Source organism: Patagioenas fasciata, chromosome 10, assembly GCF_037038585.1.
Source record: "Patagioenas fasciata isolate bPatFas1 chromosome 10, bPatFas1.hap1, whole genome shotgun sequence".
Lineage (NCBI taxonomy): Eukaryota > Metazoa > Chordata > Aves > Columbiformes > Columbidae > Patagioenas > Patagioenas fasciata.
In genome coordinates this window covers 8143828-8170217 of record NC_092529.1, presented here as the reverse complement: position 1 = coordinate 8170217, position 26390 = coordinate 8143828, and the positions used below count along the sequence as shown (strand labels likewise).

At 38.3% G+C, this 26390-nt stretch overlaps 1 protein-coding gene across 3 annotated transcripts in view; it reads left to right on the top strand.

Annotated features, from left to right (window-relative positions):
* The window catches only part of IARS1 (isoleucyl-tRNA synthetase 1), a 106568-nt gene that overhangs the window by 18104 nt on the left and 62074 nt on the right, over positions 1-26390 (top strand). For all 3 annotated transcript variants that reach the window (XM_071813037.1, XM_065845302.2, XM_065845301.2), the window contains 8 exons: positions 2671-2788; positions 4874-5021; positions 7053-7140; positions 10056-10116; positions 11486-11581; positions 16430-16552; positions 17930-18021; positions 22718-22816. In XM_071813037.1, the coding sequence (XP_071669138.1) occupies positions 2671-2788; positions 4874-5021; positions 7053-7140; positions 10056-10116; positions 11486-11581; positions 16430-16552; positions 17930-18021; positions 22718-22816 (825 nt within the window). The remainder of the gene's footprint in view (positions 1-2670; positions 2789-4873; positions 5022-7052; positions 7141-10055; positions 10117-11485; positions 11582-16429; positions 16553-17929; positions 18022-22717; positions 22817-26390) is intronic.

Below are 26390 nucleotides of genomic sequence, written 5' to 3'. Positions count from 1 at the left end.
AGTTTTGCCTTACAAACCCGGAGTATCTTTCCAGCAAATTGTCAGCATTTTGTGGGTTAAAACGCTTTGATCAGTTATTGTCTAAAATACTAAATATTGAATTTTTAAGCAAAACATGACATTAATCTTTAGTGTTTGAGCCAGGTTGATCTGTGGCGGTTGCTTTGTGTTGGGTGGGCAGTGCTGCCAGCAGGAAGCCCTCGGGGAGTTGTCTCCTGTGCATTTCTGGTCTCACAAGAGCTGTTCTCAGCAGCTTGCTTGTTACGGACACCAATTACTTGTTGTTCAAGATAAGAACAGCTTTTTGTAGTGATAACAAGGGCTCTTGCATCAAGCAGCAGTCTTGACTCGATCACAGTTCTACTTACGGTGTTGGAACAATTGAGAGAAGTGGTTTTGCTAAACTACAAATGGGTGGTCGTTGTGAACTGTAACGAGAACTCTGGAGAATGATGCTGTTTGAGGGCCCATCTTTTTGTTCAGCAGTGAAACAGCTGGGGAGCACTTGGCTTGCAATAGGGCAGAATTGCCACAAGAGGGAGATGCTGGCTCAGATTCTTAACTTGGCAGCTCCATCTAGTGTTCACCTTTCCTAAAGTTTACACTTATATTTACAGCTCAATTAAATATTCAGTGTTTCTCTGAGTAGTTTTCTTGTATGCTGTTAGTAGGCAGTGTTCTTTAGAAAGCAGAGATAAAGTGGAGCTTTTTTCTATAGATATTTCGCTTCACTCTTTTTGAAAGGCAAGTGGAACACCTCGAGTATAAATGCTGTCACTTGTCACAGTCTGCATTAATTATGCTCTGAGATGGTAGATTTCATTTTTTTTAACTTGCATGAAAACTTCTGCAATTAGCCAGCTCAAATGTATATGCTGAAAGCTGATGAAACTGTATTCATGAATCATTTATGGAAAAGACTGATTTATATTTATGCAATGCAAGTTCGAGTGGATACAGTCTCTACATTCACTGCTATGTTTTGAATTTGAGTCAGGGGTCAGGCAGCCACAACTTGCCTATGGATGACATTTGTAACTTTAACAAGGTTAATGTTGAGTTGTGTGTGTAAGGTAAGGCACAACTCTGAAAGGCTTATGGGTTTGGCTCCTCTGTGGCAGAACTTGATGCTGCTGAGGGTCTCTTAGCCTTCATTCATTTTAGAGTTTAATTTTTCTTATGTTAGTGACCACTCATAGGAAATTTTGGACTTTTACTAGAGGCCCATGGATGAATATGAGTGAACTGCATGTCTTCTCCATAGGACAGTCTGTATTTTCTCCAGCTGTCTGATCTGCGGGATGATTATTCTGATTAGGACACTGCATGACTTTTGGAACAAGCCAGTGTGTATCTTTTGATGTTTGAGACTGCAGATAGAAATCAGTGCAATAATCTGCTTGCGTTTTGTCGTAAAGGTTAAGACTTAAAACATAGAAGGCAAGACACTGACTGAAATGCAGGTCTAAATTCTAAAGCACAGAATGACAGCCTGCAGAAAGTGCTGCTTGCCAGGATGGGGTTGGTTGCTTAGCAGTGAGCTGTTTATCTGGAAAGGGACCCAGAAAAGTGATCAGGATGGTTTGAAAACAGTCTGAGTAAAGTTTTTAAAGACAGCTGTGTTGGAACAATTTGGATGTGGAATTTGAAGTTACGAGACTCTGCAGAAACTCTGACTTTTTTAGTTGAATTTGGCATGATTGTTTGAGCCTTGCCCTCTCCTGCCTTTACTTTTAAAGTAGCCAACGTGCAGGCTATACTGCTAAGCGTGCAAGTCAGTGAGACCTTATAAGCTGATAAATGCTGATGATCCTTTAGAAAATTCTGCAATATTCTGATACAGAGAAACAGGGTTTTGTCTGTCACATGGACATTTGATGAGTTGCCATATGAACTATTTTTCTCTTCCAGTTTCCATTCATCTTGAACATTGACTCAATTTGTCATATTGTAATGTTATGTGCTGTCTTGATTATTTCAAGAAGACATAAGGATCCAAGTATGCTACAGGCTGTATTGAAGATTTCATAAGTATAGTTAAAGCTTGATGTTACACTGTGATCTAGGACAGGAACTGAGTCCAGAGTGAGATGAGCTAATAATGGAGAACATGAATGCAAATTGTGGAACCATAAAACTGAGTTCATAGCTTTGCATGGTTAGCTGTGCCTTCTTGTGCAAAAGGCTCAAGATTTACTTGGGGTGGGTTGCAGCTGTCTGTGACCTGTATCTGTCTGTCTTCTGTAGCACTGGTTGCTGTAGTAGGTGCTTAAGATCATGTAATGAGTGAGCTGCTGTGTCACTCTAGGTCTTCTCTCTAATTTATGACTGATTTCAGCTTTGTTAGTAGTTCAAATTTCAGGTGGTCTTTGTATTAAAGAAATTTGAGAAAGAGTAATCAGCAATATGGATTTATTTCAGAGCGCTATGTGCTGTGCAGTCAGTGCATGGAAAAACGAAGCTGGTAGAATCAGCTAAAAATCAGCCAGAAATACAGATATAATCAATTTATCTTTCCTTTTGACTTGCAAATATTGTCTCTATTTGATGATTGATTGTTTAAAAAAGGCATTCGAAACAGCACTAAATTTAGAGCAAGACCCCATTTTGCAGTTGATTTACCAAATCTGAAATGCCAAGAGTTATTCCATGTTCTTTGTTTACTTCCAGGTGGGTTTTCAAGCAACTGTATGACAAAGGACTGGTGTATAGGGGTGTGAAGGTCATGCCTTTTTCAACTGCATGCAACACCCCACTGTCCAACTTTGAGTCCCATCAGAACTACAAGGTGAGTCAGTTTATGTGGACATTACATGTTGCAATTGGATTTCTCTGTTGTCTTCAGTTTGGATTTGGAAAGCTTTAGTATTTTTTGCTTGGTGTCATCAGCAAACTTGCTGACAGTCACTCTATTCCCTCATCCAAGTCATTGATGAATATATTGAATAATACTGGCCCCAACGCTGACCCCTGAGGCACTCCACTAGGTGCAGGCCTCCAACTGGACTCTGCCCCATTGACCACGACTCTCTGGCTTCTTCCCTTCAGCCAGTTCACAGTCCACCTCATTACCCGATCATCCAGACGGCACTCCCTCAGTTTAGCAGCAAGGATCCTGTGGGAGACTGTGTTAAATGCCTTACTCTGGTCAATATGCTAAAGGCCTTTCCTGGTTGGTGGGAGATCGTGTTTTTAACTGTGTGAGAGAGTGTGATATTTTGTGTGTGTGTGTCAATCTTATTTTCCCAAAGAATTTGGCTGAAATGTTAATTGTCTTTCTGTTGGAAGTTAGAAAAATCTATCCTGACAGAAGACTGATTTTCAAAAGTGTCCTAGATGAGCATGGGGCAAGTCAGATAAGGACTTAAAATTAATTTTTTTCTCTCATAAGGCAGAATAAAAGGCTTTTTGCTGCTGTCCAGTTTCTCTGCCTTGCTGAACTCAGTAAATCAGTATTTGGGGGGAGTGTCTGATTTATGTCGCAAATGAGGTAACGAAGGTACACACACATAAATGCGGTCTGTGAATAACAGCCTGAAATGGGTATTTTCCCAGATTGGTCCTGGTGTCCAGTTCGGTTTAACCACCGATTGCCTTGTTATTCTTTTAGACTTTTTAGGAGGGAGAATCCCTAGTTACACACCAACGTGCCTATCATGTGTTCGCTGTGGACAGACCATAAATACACTGGTTTGTGGAGTGTGGACTGGCACCACGTTCTATTTGTGGGGCCACTGCCGTTGTCAGTGAATTAAACATTATACAATGCGGCTACCGAGCACGTTATTTTTTTATGGCTTGCTAGTTGTTTTTATCCAAGTGGTTAAGGTAGTGCTTCAGAAAACAAAGTGAATAGCCTACAGTGTTCTTTAACAACTGGGAGAGACAGAACCGTAGTGATCACTCAATCTTTGCTCCGTATTGAGTGTGGTTTGGGAGTTATGTAATATTTATGTTTTACTGCTGCTGACTGCAGCAGATGTTCACAGAAAACTCCCTCTGGAGCTGCCCTTAGCTCAGACAGAAATAGCTGCCTGTCCCACGAGGCCGTGAACTGTTCTGTGATGCTGCACGAAAACCTTGCACTAGACATGACGAGGAAATAGGACCTATGCCTGTGGTGAGGGTCTGCACGCCCATTTTTTTGGGGCTTAAATTTAATAGCAAAAATTTCACATTGTTAAGATCAGACTTGCATTTTCAATCTGCTTTTCTTAGTATGTGAAATGACTGAACAGGGTTGTGCTTGTCTGAAAGAAAAACTTGTTTTCAGGGGATTCTTTTGACTCATTTGAAGGCAAAATCTTGTAGAATAGCTGACAAAGGTCTCCTTCCCTGAGATTATTTTTTTTTTTTACTCTTAAATATCGATGGACTCTTGTATTAAGTAGCCCAAATGTTTTTCCAGTGTTAACAACAGCTTCTTAATATGAGATTTCATCTTCTGAAGTGATAGCTGTTCTTCCTATTCCCTGACTCTAGGTGTGAAAAGACTTTCTGTAGCAATATCTGAGAAACTGCTGATTTTTCTTGACAGCTGAGATTTATAATAAAACTTTTAAAATGGGGTTGTCAGGAGTACCTGAGGGAACTGGCAGTCAGCTCTCTTTGGTGTTTTGGCAGCTAATTCTCAATCTCACTGCTAATCCAAATTTTTAATCCCGTGGCACTGCTGGACTGATGATTTGCACTGTCTTATGTTGCCACTTGACCTTCTATCGCTGCAGTGATGAACTAGGCAAATGGCAAGACAGATTTTGGTGGATGGCAGTAATAGTGACTGTTTCCTAAATTTGTATTTTCTCACTAAGACATGCAGTAAACCTTCCCCCCTTCCCTTTTTTCCCCCCGTTGGCTTTATCTTGTTTTTAAGGACGTTCAAGATCCTTCAGTGATTGTGAGCTTCCCACTGGATGAAGATGCAAGTGTTTCTCTTGTTGCTTGGACCACTACTCCTTGGACCTTGCCCAGTAATTTGGCCCTTTGCGTCAATCCAGAATTGCAATATATAAAATTGAGAGGTAAGTATTAACTGAAGGTGACATATAACTAACACCTCTTTCTTCAGTGCCTGTGAATATGTACTTACGTTTTGTATGATAGACTGGTTTATGCTAAATTTATAGCACTTTGCTGGGGTTGGATCAGTGTTATTTTGAAGTATGAGATTACTTCCTACATGGCTGATGATTTCTGACTGCTGTCCTCCTTTTATTTTACATGCATTGTGAGGACCGTTCCTTAAAAATATTGATAGATGAAATAAAGAACAAGAGCAAATGTTTGATCTGTCTTCTTAAAGTCACGATATATTTGAGGGACGTGCATGTGTCACTGGGTGTCCCCAACATTTCTTCTTCCCTCCTTTTTGGGGGCTCAGACTCATGGACAAGTTCCTGCTGTGTGACAGCCAACTTGCAGCGACTGAATGTCTCTGTACCCCTAACCCGGGACAGATTTAAGATGCCATATGCTAATCTCAACCTGACTGAAGTGTGGTTTTTAGCACAAACATAAGGCAAGGTGCCTATTGTGGCAAGACTACGTTTGACCAAGTGCCTTTTGTCTTATTTATGGACCAGTTAGGTGTGTCTGGCTGAAGAAATTGTGCTATAAGGTAATCTCTTTGGTGAGAGCACCCAGAACCTCAGGAGCTGTATGCAACAGAAAGTGTAGGGCAGGGCTGTCAAACATTTATACGGTCTTAAAATTACATTTGACCCTTTGAAGACAACCGTGAGGCTGATGTGGCCCCTGGTGAAAATGAGTTTGATGCCCCTGATGTAGAGTGTCCAGACAACGTGGGCTGTTCTTTTTCTCATTACTGCTTCAAGTATTTTTCTGGGGTTTGCAGTTCCATTGTTTTCAGTTGGCAGTGGAGCGTGTTATGATGTGTCTTCCTTTTCTCTTAGGAAAGGAATTTATTTTATCCTTGAAATGCAGTTGTCTTTAATTATATCTTCATCTACAAAACTTCCCCCCCCTTTTTTTTTTCTAAATTTAAATTGAAAAATAAGCAGCAATTTGGATGGAAGTATTTCTTGCATTGCTGTTTGCAGGTTCTTCCAAACTTCTCGCCTTTTCTGACTTTTCAGTGTATGCTTAAAAAAAATAAGGGCGGGGGGGAAGAGATATTTGAATTAATGATGGCATTTAATCTGGAGTAAAAAAAACCCAAAGGTATAGTTTCCAGTTTCAACATGAACACATGAATCTAATGTGTGCCTAAGGTGGTGTTAAACGTGAGAAGTTGCAGAGGCCTTTACAGTGGAGTCCATGTTTGGGTTTTCTTTGAGAGAGAATGAAATGTTTTGATTTTCAAAGGTTTTAACAAACTTGGTCATCTCAGAAAGAGTTATTGAATACTTCCGGAAGTGCCACTTAGACCTCTGTGAGGTGCTGAGCTGTTGGGTTTGGATGTCTTTGACCTGGAGTCTGCTGGTGGGATAGTGACCTGACTAAGTTGGTAGGGTAGTAGTCTGAATAAAATTTGTCATTGAAGTTAAGAGATCAGGGCTTTTTGGGGCTAGAAAATGGGTTTCCTTTCTAACGTTTCACTTTTAAGCTGTATTTATTGCCTTTAAAAAGAAATCCAAGCATAACATTGATTGGAATAGTAAATCTTAAAAAGACAGCATAAAGTGCAATTGTTATCCCTAATGTCAACTTAATAGTATTGATTTTATGTAGTAATTGTCCATCTTCCAGTTGTTTCCCTCAGTTTCAGTTACATGTACCGAAACTCTTCAATGGCTTTCCTTTGGCACAATGATAGGTTATTTTTTCTTCTCAAACAGAACCAAACGCCAGACATCAGTGGACTGGGTTTCATCCTGTGGTTTCTGTTGAAACTTAACTTTTGAAAAGTGTTCATTAAGTGGCAATATGGGGAAGAGGCAGCTGAAAAACAGTGGTTGATCAGCCAGATTATTCTGGGCAGTTTTACAGCTAATAGGATACCATCTTGCATAAATTGAAAGGTTTTGTAATGCTGCAAGTGAGGGTATTGTTACTGAGATTTATGCCACTTTCTGTTTTATTTTACGTTCTAGATAATGCCACAGGAAAGATTTACATTTTGATGGAATCCAGGCTGATCACACTGTACAAATCTGACAGCGAATATGAGGTACTTGACAGGCAAGTACATAAATTATTACACACTTGTTAACTTCCCATGTTTTTATAGATCAGAAGTTAAATGTTTCAAGAAGTTGGATTTTGCAGTTATCTAAAGATTGGTTTCTCTGCAAGTGTGTATATCTTGGAAAAATTTATAGAAGAGATTGAAATTTAGTAGAACAAATTGGTCTTGTACATGAAGCTACAAATAGAATAGAAGTTTCATTGAATCATTGTATTGTGGTGGGGAAACAAAAAGGTTCCTTAGTCCTTCCTTTTCCTTCGTGTTTTCTTAGAAAGACATCACTTTAAATTAAAACTCTAAAAAAACCCCAGAGATTGTCCAAACGCTGAACATGCAAAAAAGCAAACCCATTGTCTTTAACAAGCAAATACTGCTTCCGTAGGATGGTCTGCCTAAAGTTCTGTAGTTAGTGGCAGTGAATGCTTTCTGAAGATGGCTTATTCATCTTGGTTCAGTGAAAAATATGAATTATTTAATAAGTCAGACTGGATAGCAGACACAGGTATTAAAATCTGTAGCTCTCTTAGGCAAAATATGTAGCTTGGTTTCAGTCATTCTGTGTCAAGGAATGCACTGAACATTTCAGCCTTTTTTTCTGTGGTGTTTTCATAGGAACTGTAAATTACCTGCTCGTTCAGACGATCATACACAGGTACACAAGTTTCAGTTGTCGCTGTTTATGTCCCTGACTAGTTGTATTTCCAATTTCCACCTCCCTCCCCCCAATCTTGGATTGGTTTTTTAAATACATACATATATATATATATTTAACCTCTCTTTGTCTATACATAAGGCTGCCAGCAAGTTTTATTCTCCTTGCAGAGCAGTATATTTTTTTTCCTTCTGTATTAGTGCTACAGTCTTCCCAAATTGACATATTTTTTGGTCATGCTCCAGTTTTTATGTTACGTAATAAATTAGTTCTCTCCAATGTGAAATGTGAGACAATTAAGAGGTAGCTGGTAGCTGAATGGATCTTCTAAAGATTTAGATCTATACATTCATGGGAATGAACTTGCTAATTTCTGCTTTTCAGTTTTTTCTCTCTTTGGATAGCTTTTAAGTTCTCAGGCAGTTAGGCCCTTGAGGGAGAAATTCCTGACACTTGTTCTATACTGGGTGGCAGGCTGGAATGATCAAGGGATGATCTTACCGAAAATTTTCTGTACTTAAATACTCTGAAATTCCTGAGTACAATCTGCCTTCCTCCCCACCCTTCTCAAACCTGACTTTTCTGTCCCTTTATTTCCCGGATGCAGATGGTAGGTTTTTGTGTGAGAGCAGATGGGAATACTTGTGTGTTTTGCTGATGAGATGGCTCCCATCTTTATCAGAATACTTTCTGCTGCTTTTTTCCACACATGGATTGGTTTTGGGATACTGCCACACTTGTGGCCATTGAATGGCTTGTTATTTTAGTCTGTGGTAGATATGAAGTGAGTGATGACCATTTTCCTCCCTTTGTGTTACATTTTAGTCTATTTGCATATTAACCACTTCATTTCTTCACACTATTTTCCACTGCTGTGTCTTTTTGGATTCTAGGGAAGCCAAAAAAGAGATTTCTGATCTCTTGAGAATGAAGGATTTTAAATGAGTATGTTAGTACTGTAACTTGGGTCATAAGAAGGCAGCTCTGTATAGATTTTCATCTTAAAGTTCGGGACTTTGAGAAATGTTTCAGATATCAAAAGAGAAAATCAGGAATGTGATCCACAATGCTTACCTCTCACTTCTGTTAAATAAGAATTTAAACACTTGTTTTTAAAGTCAGTTCCAGGACTTCTTGTTCTGTATCTGAGCCTTGCCACATCTGTGTTGCTGAACACTGGGATGCTTTTCTCTCATCTGATCCCGATTAAGCACCTCAAACATTCCTAAGGCTGTTTGTAATATAAAATATATAAACTGTCCACAAAGCTGTAGCTTAAAATAGAAAACTCTCCTTTTCTTAGTGGATATTATGTATGCCGAGCTGAGGAGTTATACTCTTTAACTTGGCATTGAATACTACTTGAGTTTCTTTTTGTGCAATGAAACAGCTTTGAACAGTTTGCCACTTTGAAGTAGCCAAATGTTTTATGGTTTGACCATTAGTTTTGAAAGATGTGAATCAAGAATAGTATATGGAGAAACCACAGCTGTGACACATTCAGAGAGGTATCCCATCTATTAAACAAACTTGTATTTTAACTAGACTCTTTCCTGAAATGGAGGATTTAAGTGCTTTCAGGAGAGTTCTGAGCAGTAAATCCCAACCTAATCACCATCTTTGACTAGTGTCAGAAGTGTGAAGACAGCCAGATCAACAGGCTATGTCTCTGTCTTACATTTCCTGTCTGGCTCTGTTGGTTCCCTAGTCAGTCCTGTCTGTGGTGGATCTTTCTCCGAAATGCCTATGGAGAGCTCAGATGCCTGGCTTTAGGATAAGGAGTAAGGCATCCATGCTTTAATGATGCAAAACCCTGTATCACATACTTCCATGCATAGAACATCTAGATGGTTTGGGTCAGTGCTTATTTGTTTCTGTTGGACATGCTGAGCTATAGGGTTTTGATGTTGTGAATATGAAATTGAAGTTGTGTTTTATCCAGAAGCTCCTTGCCCAGCTTTACCGGAAATGGATTATTATTGGTGCTTAATCCCTACATTAATTTACAATGATTGCTTGATTGAAAGACCAGTTGTACCTATTGACTGTTACCATGTCCTAAATGCATCTCTGCTATATTTTTTTGTCTTGAGTCCAAATTGCTGAAGAGATGTAGAAATGGGAAGCAAACTATTAAGCAAATACATTTTCTTTACCTTGTCTAGTCAAATTCTGTTAGGGATGGGGAAAAAAAGAAATAAAAAAATAGCAATTTTCAAGTTGTTAATTTGTGTTCATGTTAATCTTTCTCCTCAGGTTTCCTGGCATTGCTCTTAAAGGCAAGAAGTATAAACCACTCTTTGAATATTTTATTCAGGTAAGATGAACAAGTTTGGTGTTTGATACAGGTTACAAAGACAAAAGTAAAACCAATTCTCAGTATTCCTTGTTTATATTATAAAAATCTTGTGTCCTGATAACCAACCCAATGTTCTATTAAAGTAGTTCAAAATCCTAGTGAAAGGCTGAAAAACCGAAGATTGACCTTTTTCTGTATTTTTTTTCCCCTTGTTTACTTTGACTTTAGATTGCAGAGAAATTTCCAATACACTTTAATAAATGGACAGCATTCTTCCAACTTTTCATCTGATGAGCTTCTGTTGTCTGGATTGTGGAAAACAGTCACAGACATGTAGTGTTTTCCACTGAAGAGTTAAAAGCTTTTGCTAGGGTAACTACTGAGAGATAGATAGATATGATTTTTATGGATGTCCACCTGTGCAGCACTTAAGCACTGCATAAGTCTAGTGTAATTAATAACACTGCAGATGATAATAGGATATACAGCACTAAGAGAAGGGGTAGAGAATTTATAAATTAAAAAAAAAATCTGATTAAAAAGGGATTAAATATTTCAAAGAGTTGAAGTGAATTACAGTACTGCTGGACAGGAAGCTGCTGACTCCTGTGAAGGATTTTGTCACTGCCATCTGTTCTGAAGCGTGTGCTGAAGTCAGCAAAGGTGAGAAAACTTCGGCAGGGAGCAGGACCTGTTATTTCCAGAGCAAGGTCAAACACATAGCTTAATCTAAAAAGTGAGACTGCAGGTGAATGGGACAGCTTTTTTTTTAGAATGGATGTCTTATCTCAAAATATCCCACTGCAGAACAAGCCCAATCTAATGTTTTGTAGCATATTTGGTTCAGCTGTGAGTGCAGTGTGGTTTGTTTGTTTGTTTTATTTTAACTTGATACTTACTACCTTCTCATTCTCTGGAGGAAATAAAGAAAAATGTGTTACTATAGAAGCAAACTTCTCTTTTTTAAAATCAGAAGATACAGGCAACATCAAACCCATAAAAACACAAGGACTTCTGTCTATAGAGTCCCTGTAGATTTCTTGGCTCTATCCTCCCTTACAGGAATGTATTGATTTGCGGTCTGTTAAACACAGACCTTTGTGAAGATGTGTGGGTTGAAGAAGAACTGACTGTGAGGCCTTCTGGACAGATCTTGGATTTCATCACATTTGACACTATTTGAGTGAAGCGTAATGCCTGGGTGTCTTAGCTATGGGAAATGATGAAATAACGTTAGAAATGTCACATTTTACTGTGTTACTTTCAATGCGTTTTTTTTTACTCTTGTGGTTGGCTAGTGGCTCTTCCATGCTCTCAAGAAGTCTGTTTTGAGATATATGTATATGCATACATATCTATGAGAAAAACGTATTTTTTTGTGTTGCAGTGCAAAGATAAAGGTGCCTTTACGGTGGTAGTGGACAGTTACGTGAAGGAGGAGGAAGGCACAGGTGTTGTACATCAGGCCCCCTATTTTGGTGCTGTGAGTATGAAGCAGATCTGTTCTATTCATTTTGTTCCAACACGCATTTCTTGGCTTTCTAGCTCCTGGGGCCTGACCATCAGGGTGAGGAGGATATAAAACATCCTCCCATTTGCTGCGTACAAATGTAGGAAGACAATGTAGCATTGTAGACTAATGAGTTCTTGCACTCACTAATGCCCTTTATGTGCTAGACCTGAGATTTTAGGTGTCCCTTGATTTGGCTATTGTTGTGCTGTGTGAAGTGAACTCGGCACTGGATCTTCTGAGTGTAGTTGATCTTAGCTTTTCTCAAAGTCTGAATTTACAGCTTTGAGAAGAGATGATCTGTTGCACCGATCATCAAAACTGGCTTTGCTGAGTGGTAATTTTGGATGGTAACAGCAGTTCTGCTCAGCACACTACCCCTCTTCAGCATTTCAATTTCATTACTCATTGGGTTTTTAGAGAATAAAAAAATGCTTTACCTGCTTTTGTGCTGAGACTTTATCCCTTGGTGTAAAAGGATTTTGTTGTACTCCATTCTTTTTTGTGTTTTTATTGTCCTTTCCCTTAGTCTATTCTTCTGAAGGTTCAGAGGGATAATTTTTCATGGATTTCATAATTGCAGTTTTTAGACAGAGGAAGTAAATGCAGTAGCCAGACTCATTATCCTTTTTGTAATGACCTGTCTTCAGCCGTTATCCAAAGATGCCCTCAAAAAACTTGCAATAGAGCTGCCAATGCCCAGCAATTAGCAATCCCTGGACCACGAGCTCTGTCATCATTTCCAGAAACTGTTGGCATTAGTAACAGACCTCTTTGTATTCATGTGGAACATCCCATCCATTTCTTTTTTTATAATTCATTTTTCTGAAGAGTGCCTCCCTTGTAGTGGTGCTTGCCTTGTCAAGATCAACGTTGACATGAAAAAATGTCCAAGCTTTATATAGCTGTGAATAAAGAAAATCATTCTGGGCTGTATGTTATTAGTTAACAAAGAAACTCACAGTGTCTTAAGGTGTCTAAATCTTATCATGCTGCTTGCACCTCACATATTCCCTGATAGCTGAATCTTGCAAGGACTTGACCGAGGGGTGAGGGAACAGATAGGTTTTGAGGCTGAAGGAAATGGAGTAAAAGAGTGGAATAGGCTGCATATAGAAAAGAAGCCCTGGAAGAAACTTTCCCTTGGCTGCTGGATTTGCACAGTGCAGTTTGATTGTTGGAAAGCCTGAATGACCAGTTAGAGCAAAGATTATCTCCTCTCCTTTGTTTGATTTTTGTTACAAGCCCACAGAGACTTGGGTAAATACAAAAAAAAGAGAAATCTTTTGTCTCTGTCTTCTGGGAAGTCAGCAATTGTCTTTAAAACCATTTCATTTTTTTAAACATGGGAGTATCAGTTAAATGCATTGCAAAGACAAAAATGCATGAAGTATTCATGTAAGGAAAAGTTATATTAACATCACAACAAAAACTTTGTCCTCGTTAGCTAAGGAGCAACTTGACTTTACAGCGCATGATGCATAGACCTGAGGTTACTGGATATGCTGCCTTGAGAAGGAAGTGGCATAGTAGATGTTGCACTTAATGCTGCTACCTTTTTCTTTTGGGATGCATGTAGTTCACTTTTGACAGACCACAGATTATTTTTGTTCAGGAAGGTTCACAAGGGGTTCTAGTTTAGGTTCAGAAATTCATCGTTGTACAGTAGGCTCTGTATAGAACACTGAGTGTTACCTACATTGGGATTAAATGTTTGCCTTAAGGTAGAGACATTTAGTTGAAAGAAGGGAGATAACTCATGATTGTAGGCAGGACTGTCTTCTGTTAATTGACTTCTCTGTGAATTCCTTTGCTGTGATGTTGAAGGTGAAAAGGAAAGAGGGTAAGTGGAGCAGGAGGCAGAGGTCAGAGGAGAAGAAAAGAGAGCAGCGTCTCTCACAGAAAGTGTATCTTCTCTGCATCCCTTCCCCTCAATGTTAAGTCAGTCCCTTTGATAAATAGGGATAGATAGGAAAGTGTGTTTTTCTTTTTTTTTTTTTTTTAATTCTGCTTACTGATACATATTCTGTGTTGCTGAAAGCTTAGAAATGTATTCTTCTCCAGCAAAATTTAAAGTAAAAATTCATCTTTATTTAGTTCCAGGATTTGTAGTTTCATTGTCTTCTGTGATGCTTTTGCCAAATACAAGCTGCCACATGGTATCAGAGCGCTCTGTTATTTCAGTTCAAAGGCAATCAAAATTAAAGCTCACAGAACAAGATAAACCTATATGAAGAACTCTGTAAAGTGGTTGTACCTCCAAATTAACATGACACTAATGTATTTCATCACATGTAGATGTATCTAGAGTCAACTTTAAAAGCTTTAACATTTTAATTTGCATGCAAGCCCTATATTTCTCGGTATAGACACAGACTGAGTCATAGAAGTTTCATAGATATGTTACTGTTGCACATTTATTTTGGTAAATTGCGGAAGTATATTTTTTTGCAAGAGGTGCTGAAGGTGAACCTTTTGACTCCATGTTTTTGTTTTGTTTTTGTAAATTTCAGATAGAAAAACTTTGAGTTCTCATCAATCAACTGTTTAATAGCTTCTGTTTTGTTCATTTTGTGTATGACTTGTAACTTTAATTTGTAATCTTTCGAGAGACCTAATGGTGGCAGGGGTACGAAACTGAACACTATGACTTCTCTCCTTGAAAGAACTGAAGTTTGTCTTAGCTTTCCAGTGGAGCTTAGCATTTGTGGATTTCTGTATGTGCCTGAATATATTCTTGGCTTGTGGTTACTGAAGCAAATCTTCATTAAATCAAATGGCAGGTCGATCTGGAAGGCTTTTACATTCAAGTTCCAGTTCTTCAAAAGAAAGGAACTAACTGTAGAAAACCAAAATAGCAAAGCCCTTTATATATTATTCTCTGCATCAACGATGCAAATCGAACTGAACCACCTCTTGACCCAGGTCCTGTGAAGAGGAAGCTTTGTCGTTATGTTTTAGCTGGGTTGTGTGCTTGCCAAGCTTTGTAGTCCTTCCTGGCTGCTTCTTCAAAGTCTTTTACAATTCACTGCCAAGTCAGGGTTGACGTTAGTTCTGTCATCTGGCCTGCATTTTAACCACGGCAGCCTGCTTGCTGCAGCTCAGCAGTAATAGCTGATCAAAGGTCTCAACTGAGAATGGGCTTATCTCAGTTAATCTATTGACTGAAGAAGCAGGTTGACCCAGGGGAGGCTGAATAATTGTGCTGGCTGTCTGCAGCTACTGAGGGCTGGGGAGAGACTGTGGCCCAGAGTAAGTCAGTGCTGCAGCTGCAGTGGGGTTTTTTTGTTTCTACGTGTAATGCCGTGGTACACAAAGTAGTCAAGTCCACTATTGACGTGGAAGAGTTTCATCATTGTAAAGGGTACTGTGGATCAACGAGCAACCTCTGCCGGATCTGGCTTGAGGGAGCTGGCAACTACAGGGACTACTGGGTAGGGCTGAAGGTAAAGGCTGAGGACCACAGAAAGGATCTGGAAACCCTGCTCTGTCCCTGCAAAGTTGGCTCACCAATATTGGTTTTATCTAGGAAAGGAAAATTCTGTTAGCTGTGGAGCACTTGCTTACTTACACACTTGATTCTGGTGTGGCCTCCTTGATCAAGGTGGACAAATTGCTTTAGAGTGCAGCTCCTATGAAGTAGCTGCAGTGTTCTTGTTTTACAAAAGGTGAATGAGCTCTAAGTGTAACAGTTGAGCTGCTGCCAGGTTTGGTGGGCAAGGTCACTGCAGCTTCTGTTTCACACTACACAAAGCTTAAGTTTTTGCCCCTGAAGTCTGTGCTTTCCCCTATTTGCCGGAGCAACGATACAGGAATTGCCAAGACTCAAAAATCAGCCTGGCTTGCTGCAGGCTTAGACAGGGTCTTGCTCTGTGAGGAAAATTAAGCAATTCCGTGAACGTGCTGAGAGTGACTGATCTGCAACTGTCCACTTCTCTGTTCCCCTTCCACCCCCAGTCATGTTTTCTTGCCGTTGGGCAGGAGGTGGGTAATCTGGAGTGATCGCTGCTGAAGGTACAGCCTTACTTTGACTTCAGACTTGAAATTAAAATCTGAACTTTCCTGTTCCCCTAACAATTTTGTTTTGCCTTTTTTTAAAGATACCATTGTTTAGTTATGTTCATGAAAAGTCTGAAGTACCCTATTTTTCTTTTTTTTTTTTTTCCTTCTCTCAATTTTTTTTTTTTTTTCCTTTCCTTACTGCTACAGGAAATTAAAAATTGGAACAGAGGCTGGCCAGGGAAAGAAACTGTGATGTTGTCCATGTGTGTGGTGCTTGGTCAGTAGTGTTGCCTATTGACCAATGAAGATTGAGCAATGCAGATTCAAAGGCTTTAGATCGTTAAGACATTCAGAAAATTGGATTTCTTGTGTGGAGTTCTGGAATTAAATGTAAACACACTGCCTTCGGAAAAATGCCATGCAGGCTTGTGTATTCAACAGAGGAGTCTCTGAGTAATACAGGAGTATGATGTAGTGGTGGTCAGTTCCTTTGCTGTCTGATAGTAGCCTGAAGCTGTTGGCTACATGTATGTATGTGTGTACATACACACCTAAGATGTATGTATATATGCATGTATCCCCTCTACTAGGTGAGAGAAAACAAATATAGTGAAGAAATTATCATTTCTGTGAGGAATAAAAGTACAGTCCTGTGAAATACATATTTTCCTATGCATATGTGGGTTAGTGAAGGCTGAGTGTTTCAGGATTCTTGTCCAGTCATCACATTTTCTATTTATATTTAATGTCTTTTTCCAGGGATGGATATTTTAACCAGTATTTTATATTTCTGCAACTTGGTACTTCTCTCTTTTGTAGGATGATTACAGAGTCTGCATGGATTTTAATATTATTCAGAAAGATTCTGTGCCTGTTTGTCCTGTTGATGCTTCAGGCTGCTTCACAGCAGAAGTGACTGACTTTGCTGGACAGTATGTGAAGGTTAGTGGTCTTGGAGAAAGTAAATTACTATTTTATTTAAGATAAATTTAATAGATGGTAAAAGTGTTCTTTTCTCTTAGTGGCTTTTGTCTTTGGTACCTGGAAAAATTAAAAATGTGTTTTAACATTTGCATTAATTGTTTATTACAATATCTGAAAAATAAATAATTTGAACTGTCACTAATACTGTGTATCTAGTAGAGAAAGTGGAGAGGAGTCTCTCTTTGCATTTACTGTGGAGAAAGTCTCATTTTTTTTCCTTGTTTCTTATGAAAATGTTATGCCTGTGGTCCCTAGGCGAGTGAGCGGAGGCCTCCCTTACCTCCGGATGACTTCTGAATTCACAGATGTTGTCACCAAGTTTATACCACCCAGTTAGTGTAACATGACTCTTTAGAGGAGAGAAATCCACTCATTTTCCCGGCTTGTGGGATGTGTTGCGATGTGGATTTACTTGCCATGTGAAAGGAACTTGCAGAGCTCCAGGCACAGATCCATAGCAATAGGTGCCTCTGTAGTTCTCAGTGCTAAGAAAATAAGTTGTTTTTATTCAGTTTCCTGCTGCCACGGTTTGATAGCAAAGCATGATCCTGTAAACACAATTTACTTGAAAAAGACACAGAAATCTTGTGTTGCATTTGAACTCAAACAGCTATTGTTGCTTCCTGCTACCTATTAAGGCAATAAGGGAACACTGGAGGCCATGTATTTATCTTCTTGCTGGTAGGAATCTGAACTTAAGGCTCTCGGAAAATACTGTTATGATGCTGAATTCTTAGCTAATGAACATGACTGTATCATAAATCTTTGTCTTTTCCTTTCTTAATGTTGCATTGACACTTGTTCAGTAGATGGTCTTCAATTATTAATTTTCAACTTTCACTTTTAGCTTAGAATGCAAATCCTGTTTAGTTAGTCAAGTATAATAAAAGATGCTTCAACTTCTCTAACTATAGCCACATTAGAGGTATATGTTGTAGTGAAGTCCAAATATGAGGTAAGAAGCACTATGTGGCTTCATGCCACAAAATCAGAAGACTCAATAAAAGACTTAAGATACTAAATAATGAGTTCCTGCTTGTATTAATGCTACAGAAAATTTGAATTTTGTACACAGTTGTATGTGGATACAGAGTTGAGGGCAAAAAGGATTTCATGTTGTATACCAGGATTTGGAGAGCAGGTAAATCTCTAAATTTAATGTTTTCCAGTGCTGCTGCAGTAAGTGCATGAATTGTATAGAAGCTTTTTGTGTGTCTAAATACTGGATTATTTTATGGGGGTTTTCTTAATTTGGGTATTGGAGACAAATCCTATAGTAGCTTACTGAAATTGTGAAATTGGAATTCCAAGAAAAATTTTTTTCTGTCATTTTAGGATGCAGACAAGAACATCATTAAACTACTGAAAGAAAAAGGCAGACTGGTTCACAGCAGTAGTTTCAAACACAGCTATCCTTTCTGCTGGAGGTAAGAAGGGCATATGGCTTTAAGACTGAGGGTTCTAACTGAGTAGTTCTTCAGATTTGTCTTATTTTTCCCCTCACTTGACCTACTTAATTTTTTTAGGAAGACTAAAAGTAACAGGAATCAAGAATAGTGAATTAGGAGAGCTCCAATTCTGCTTTAATAATGAAGTCAATTTTTTTTTACCATAAGTCTGTTGAATTTAAATGTAATGCCGCAGATTTTTTTCTATTACAATTTTACAGATGTGTTTTTGTAGTTCTCATTTATCAGTGTCACATGTAGTACTGCTAACTACCTTTAGAAGATGACTGTAACAGGTCTAAAAAAGCTAATTTTCTAAACAGCTAAACACGGGTGGAAAAGGATATTTTGGTACCCTTTGAGTTGTATACAAATAAGTATATTGCAGAATATCTTTGTGTGTGTGTGTGTGTGTGTGTGTGTGTGTGTGTGTGTGTGTGTTCAGACTTTCAATGGTTTGGATAAAATGGCTGTATTACAGCTGTTATCAGAGTTACTTTTTAACCTTGTAAAATTACTTCTTTCTTTGGAGTCTGGTAGAATGCAGTTGCTTATAATGTAACGATTTCTGTATTGTTGATTAAAATCGAAGTTAGCATTTATCCACTTCAGTTGTTGCTGAATCGAGTTCACGAACAATAGTTCTGTCTCTGATTAGAAATAGCAGTTGACATGTTTATAGTATCTGTGGGGACCTTAGAAATGTTTGGGTTTCGTCAGCTAGAAATTCAAGGTGAACTCTGGAATGTCAGGAAGATGGTTCAGCACAGCGAATCTTCCTTGTCAGACTGGGAATTCTGCGGAGGTTGCAAGGGGACTCCATGTGCATATCTCCATGGGCCTTCAATATAGTCAACAAACATTGTAAGATTTGGTTGTGAGAAATACAGATTAGGCAAATTTAATTTAGAAATGAAGCAGTTTTCTGGTAAAGTGGTCTCTGGTTTTAAATGTATGCAACTGCTTTTGAAATTTTGTTGTCAAAATTGAGAAATGCACACAGAAATATATATGAATCATTGAACAATGTCATATAAAATAAGAAACTTGAGTAATTTTTTAGAAGGAACATTGTCTTAAACTGCTTTATTGCAAGTAAAGACACACTTAAAAAAATTCTAATTTAATAGCTGAAATCACTTGAACTTTTAAAGCCATATCTGATGCACACAGCACCCATGCTGAAATAACTGTGATAAAAGCTTTTCTCTAGATGTAGCTATAATGCTACAAGGTGAAGAGTTTTAGTAAGGTGCAATCATCTCTGATCTACAGGAATAATAACCTTTCTTTGCTCTTGAATAGCATGAACTGCTTTGTTTCCAAGAGCTACCTAGAGGAGAAAGGGGAATTACACTTCAAGGGTTATGCCCTTGGTGAGTTAGGACACTTTTTGAAAAATGGCAGCCCCAAAACAAGCAACGCTTGTATTTTTCTTATGTAGCAATTGAAAATGTATGTTCGTGGCCTTCTGAGGCAAACCAGTAATGTAGAAATGCTGATTCTGTAGAACATACTTAATCCTGCCACTCTGTTGACGTTTTTGTTGATTGATGATAAGTTGCAGGCAGCACCTAGCAGCAAATTATGTGGTGGGAAGAACAGAATAATGGAATCTACTTGAAAAGCTCATTTCACTGCCATCAGAAATCAAACCATAATTGGAATATGCTAAAAGTAGAAGAGTAGTTTTTAACTTTGAACATAGTTATAAGTTATTTTGATTAATGTAAGAAAACTTTGAACTCAAACTCTCCTGCTTAGTTACTGCTGTTCGTTCTTTTCCCTGAAACCAGGCCATTAGCGAATCCTCAATATGTTGAGATATTTTACCTCTTTTTACGTATCATTGAATTAGGGTCCTTCGCTAAATTTTCTTGTTGGTGTGATATGTAGTAATTTTCTGTCAACTGAACTTTAAAATCTAAGAGAGGGAAACACTACCAACTTGATAAGTACACACTAGGTGGTTTTCAGTTAGAATTCCCCTTCATTGGAATTGCTGCAGGTGGAGATTGTTGGTCAAAACTGCTCTGTGTACAGGTGAGATCTGGAGAGTCTGGATGGTCTAAGCAGAAATTTAACAAATCCAGAATACCCAGGGTAACCAGTGTGACAGCTCAAGTGTCCACAGCTACTGGGTGCCATTCCCTTAGAAAGCAATGCTAGGCAGCTCTGTCATTGACAGACAGAGCTTTGTCTTTTTCAAGCCAGTGAAAGTAAAGCCAAGAAGCATCTTTCACAGGACGTGGTCAGTTATCTATCGTTTGTTTCCTAAATTATGAGAAAATCAAATGGGAATAAGACCACAAGAATTTGCTTCGAACAGCTGTGCTGTCCCAAACAGGTATGAGAATTATTCAGGGTGTGTGGCATCCACGGAGAAGTATAAAGTTTGTATTTCAGAGAGTGCTAATTTTGTGGCACTGCTAAGGAACAGGCAGTTTGCTCAGGTGCTCTGGTTCCTCTGATACAATTCTAAAGAGTGTATTTATAAGGGGAACAGAACATTGTTTGGTTGAGACAAAGGGGAATGTCTAGGCAGGAATTTTGTAAGCATCAGTCTCTGATTTAGGTCTGTCTGGGTGGTTTTTCACTTGTCTTGTATTGATGGAAAACACAACCCAGTAATCAGTATTTCTCATTTGATTTTACAGCAAAGAATTTAATCTGTGGTGTTCAACCCTCTCGCTAGTCACGAGGGGCAGGAATGTGTAAGATGTTACTCGTGGGCTGGGCAGGTTTTCAGCATGTTGTTCTTTTTTTGTCTCCTGCTGAGACGCTACTTGGCAGTGCAGCTAGAAGAAAGAAAAACAATCAGGAAAACTCTGACATCTCCCATTTCTCCATGTAGATGGAAACCGTGCTCTGAGAGTGCTTTGGAATGGTTATCAAGTATCAAAAGGTTATAGTGTTGGGTTGAAGGCCTGGGAAATGATCACAGCTTCAGCTGCTTGTCTCTTTCATAGATCCTTTGTGTCTGAAGCTACTTCTGCACTAAAGCTTGTCTTCCATCAGCCCCATCTGTCAGTTGCTTACTCCTGATAGAGGCTGGGCACCAGTTTATTGTCCCAGCATTCATTTTGCAATATGTTAAGACAATGTGAGAAATAGTTATTGTCAAGTTTTAGTTTTCTTGTTTCCAGTGACTCAAGATCTTGCATGTGATAGCAATTCATCATCCTTCAGCACATCTGAAACAAGATGCTGAGTGAAACTAAAATAGTTCTGGAGTACCTTGTAGCTTACAGAATACTTTATTTTTTACTGTGTTTTTGCTACTGTGTTAGGAGTTAACAGAACTCTTCTCTTTTTTAGGTGTTAGGACATAAATTTGAGAAGCAGAACTTCCTAACTTACTGTGTTTGCATTTAATAGCTAGAACGCTACTATATTATTATTGCCTTGAACTCTTACCATTTCTTGTAAGGTTATAGATACTTCAAAACTTAAAAGATACAGATTGGAATGTATAGCTTACAGTTAAAAGGAAATATATTCTGAAATGTAATATTAAGAGAAGTGTTGTGTGTTTTATTATAGGGTTTTATGCAATGTCAGTGCAGTTTTTTCAGGTTCGAACAACCTTTGCTGCGAGTTTTCTTTTCTTCTGTTGGTCAGGCAGATGTAACTTTAGGAAGCACTTCCACAGTAGCAGTTTTAATTTACATCATGATCTCCAGTAGTTTGTGCGTTTCAAATGAGTCCTTGACATGGATATAGATAAAATGAAGTAAACTTGTAAGCTGAGTTGTTTACAGTGATGACTGCATATAGGGGATAATGGTAGTTTCTCAACTATTGTTGAACAAGTATATTTCCAATTTCTGAGGCAAAGTGACTGCAACAAAAGTAATACTTAAAGAAACGTTTTGTGGTGTGGGCACTATACCCACAGGCAGATTCTTTCCCCTAGACTTCAGTCTCCCTTTTCAAGTTGGAATAATGGGATGGATGTGAAGGATTAGAAATACGTGAACTCTAAGTAATCCCAAATTGTGAATCTACTTCTGTACCTTACGGGTTTTGTGTGACTTCCATTGACTGTTGAAGTAAGGAACATATTAAGGTATCTTTATTAACTTCTTACTTTCATATACTCCTTTGGATCTCTTTCCTTCTCCTCATGGAATGGGACATGAATCTAGTTAACCTTAAGTACTGTTATTTTGATTTATTTTTATTCTTTTAAATGTAAATAGTAAAAACATAGCATAATGTTTTCTGACTTTTCAGGTTAATATACTTATTAAAAAGATACAGCATGAGCTTATGTAGACGACTTAAATATGACTCATTTTAATAGTTACTAAAGTTCTTATCACTCTGCTACATAGGAACATAAATTTCAAATTCAATTATCATTTGAATGTTCTCCTCATTTCCCTTACTATACAAATGCCTTAAATTGCTGGGTTTGAAGGATTTTATTTCTTTCTTTTCTTTTTTTTCAGGATTTGACTATAAAATAGTAGCTCACAGAAGTGTTGGTTTGGTTTTTTAAATGACAAACTCTTAAACTCAGCCTTTGTGAAAATATTTCAGGAAAAAAGAATTCAGTCTGTGGAAGGGGGACTGTGATGTACAAAAATACATTTTAAGAAGCATTTTATAAATAATCCGGCACTGAAAATGTGTTTGTTTTACTCCCTTCCCCATCACCTTCCCTCTACAGGTCAGATACTCCCTTGATATACAAAGCTGTGCCAAGCTGGTTTGTAAGAGTGGAGCACATGGTGGAGAAGCTACTGGAGAATAACGCCCAGTGCTACTGGTAATGTCTCCTGCATATATTTTTGTGTGTTCTGGAACCCTACAAAGCTCTGTTTCATTGTCAGTGTGCCAACTTCATATTTCCATTCTGTTTTTCTGAGCCAATGTTGCTGGAATGGGGCTGGTAACCGGTTTTAAATAGTGTTTTATCTTGGGTTTCACAAACGTGCCTCAGACTGGTGGGCCAATGGGATAGGCTTCCTGGTACAGACAGATGCAACCTGCTTAGTTGCGTATCAACCCAGGGCTTGAACATGTTTGCATGCTATCCCTTTCTTGTGTTGAGAAGGCTTTCTTTGCTTGTAAAATCCCAATGAGAAATGTATTTTAGGGTGTAAGGAAGGATGAATACCTACTAATAATTTACAGTGAAATACTTTAGAGTCATTACAAATATCCTCAAGTCATGTTATATGATCCTAAGAAATGTAGCATGAGAGAAAAACTGCAAAGGAAAATCAATCTGCGGAAACATGGAAGTGCACAGTTAATCTGCCCAGAAGGGCCCACTAGAGGGGAGAATTTAGGCAGCTAAACTCCGGGTATTTGTTGTTCCAGATTAAACTAATTTTTAGATTTTTTTTTTTTTGTCCCTTTTCATCTAGTTATTGCGGATAAGTTTGATACTTTGTCATAGGTGCATTTGAAGAAAAAAACAAATAAAACAACACTTCTCCCCAAACCCATCCTTGCTCCAAAACACCCACAAAAAACCCCAATCCATCTGCCTTGTGTATAATAATTGCAAGTAAACTCAGTTTCAGAGCTTTAGATAATTTTTTTTTTTCTACTAATGGCAAAAATTGAATCTTTATATGTACACAGGAAATGTGAAAAATATTTATGCAAAATTTACTCACAAGTTTTGGATAATTTAAATACACTTATAGATTAGCAGGATGATCAAACTATTGGCAATGGTAGCCGTTTTGAGAGTCCATCATGGGTTTATGGTATCTTAGTAACAAAAGGACCCCATCTTCTCCACTTCCATAACCTGTACTTTTATTTCCTCTCATAAGTAACTTGTGCCTGAGAAGTTGAGAGCAGGTGAGGGCGATGTGGAGGTTACAGCCTCGCTCAGTTGTACCGTGTGCCACCTTGGTTGTCGTTCATTCTTTTTGTACGAGGGCTGTGGGAGAACTGGGATCCCACCCCTGTGGGCCTCTGGTCAGCAGCTGAAATGGTCTTAAAGAAGGTGGCTCAGCTTCCAGTGAACAATTGCAGCTTGTACTGCGTTTTTTCACGGACAGTAGGTAGCAATTAAATTCTCCATGAGCAGCTTTTGCATAACTGCTTACGTGGTACAGGCACTGTAAATATTGAAATATGTGGGAAAAGTTAGTGATCCATGATACAGACTGTCCAAAAATGCTGCAGCGTTGGCTTGCTAATCAGCACATGCCCAGTCAGGGTATATAAGATTTTATAGATTAGTAAGTGTTGCTTTCTGTTTTCCATAAGAGAACATACTGTGATCCTTCTTTTGGGGAAAAAGAAGCTGGAGAGGGGGTGAAAGTGTTTGTTCTTAGCTTTAATTAGCTTTCTCAAGATGCTTTTACTGTTTTGATGGCTGACAGTAGACCTGCATACTTAATTTTCACTTGAACATAAGAAAAATGTAATGGTTCTATTAAAGAAGTGTTTGAATGGTTGAGATAGTTTTGCTTTTCCAGAAGCAAACCTTCAAGAAGAAACCGCTAAGTGACCTCCACTCATCCAGGAGACGTTAGGAAGAATTAGCAAACAGTTTGAACTGTACCTCGTCTACATATTTGGGTTTTAAGTGCTGATTTTTCTAAGTGTTTCTTAGTGTGCATACAAGTGGAACCAATGTGAGCGCTGCCGTTACAAAGGTTGGGTGGGAAGACCAGGCGATTGTATTAATTGGCAGCATTCAACGTGCTACTTGAGTCTCAGTGTAGTTCTGTAACTCAACATAAAACTCATTCCTCAGGACTTCTCTCAAAACAGTTTAGTCTGCATGATTTTTTGAGAGTTTTTGTAGGGAACATGGCTACAAGTAGAGATGTGTTATCACTAAATGATTAAAGAGTAATACATATTTGCAGTATGTGGTTTCATAATTACTAGTTTGAATACTCAATGCCTTTAGTTCCATAAAGATGGCTTTTTAAAAGAAAAAGGCATTACTTATAAATTTTTCTTCCTATGTTCTCTACTGACGTCAGTTTTGTTTGGAGTGTATCTTCCTAAGTTGGCATGGGCAATGGTAGCCTTCTTCAATAGTCAATTATTTAAATTTTGGGAAGCCCATCCTTCCTAAAACCTCATTTTTTTTGCTTTTGAAGAGCCTTGATCTCTGAAAGTGTCACAGGAATAATACCGAGCCTTTAAAAAATGTATTTCTGGACTCTCTGGGGTTTCAACATGTCCTGAAAATGAGAAAATTTGGGATAAATGCTTTTCAGACTATATTAACCTTTGAAAATGAGTTTGACTGCATTGCTTTTTTTATTCCCATAAATGACTGATAGGTATATTGTCCCTTGAGAATAGCTGCACTCTTTATAGATATCCTTTTTGATGAAATAGATTAAACATAGCTGGACAAACTTTGCAACCTGATTGTATTTCTAATTAGTTTTTTGATGAATTAACCTACTGATAAAGCCATAGTTATTCAAAATTTATTAAAGCCTGCAACTGTATCATCATTTTTCAAAATGAACTTAACTGTAGTTTTCAAGAATGATTCCATGAGTCCTGTGCATGCACTTTTGTATGCAGAAACAAAAAACCCCCTCTCGTCTTTCTCCCAACCTTATTCTGATCAGAGTGGAAAGTAACTTGTGCTGGGTGTTGCTGAAAATGCAGGATTGGAACAGTATTTTATTTAAGAGGTTGTGTTTCAGTCTTTAATACAAGGTCCCTTAGTGAATGAATCTCTTTACCATACAAGAGCCAGAAGAGATGATTAAAAAAAAAAAAATATATATCTTTAAAAAGGGATGTCTCCTATTTTGTATTCAGACAACCTGCTACTGTGGTACTTGAGATAAAGAGAGGCACATTTGGCTGCTGTACCAATCGGGGCTGTCAGACCTTGCTGTGGCCCTGCTGTAAGTGGACTGGATTTCAGCCTTAATTGTTTGTTGTATCTATTGTTTTATGGAATGATTTGTTGAAAGATCATTTCCTGCATAACCACAGACAAGCAGCTAAACCGTGCCACCTTAGATCACACTGAATAATACAGGACTAATTCCTGTCATCCCAGAGCGCAAAATTGGTATAAATAACAAATCCATAAGTTGTTGTAAAGACTAAGTTGATGCAATTTATTCCTATTTCTAAACTGCTGCAGCTCACAGGTCTGGCAGTGTATCTAAAACTTTTCTACTTGCAGGTCAGTAGAAAAGGTTCTATGGACTGTGTAGTTGGTATTTAAATACCAACTTTGAACTTGCATTTCTTTATTTAGTTATTAAAAACACCTCCCTCACTTGAAGTTCTACTTAAGTAACTTCTGAAAGATTTACCTCAAACAGTTAAAAAGTTTCTGCTGTTAGAGACAATTGCACAGTTCTGACATTATTTATATAAGATGTACA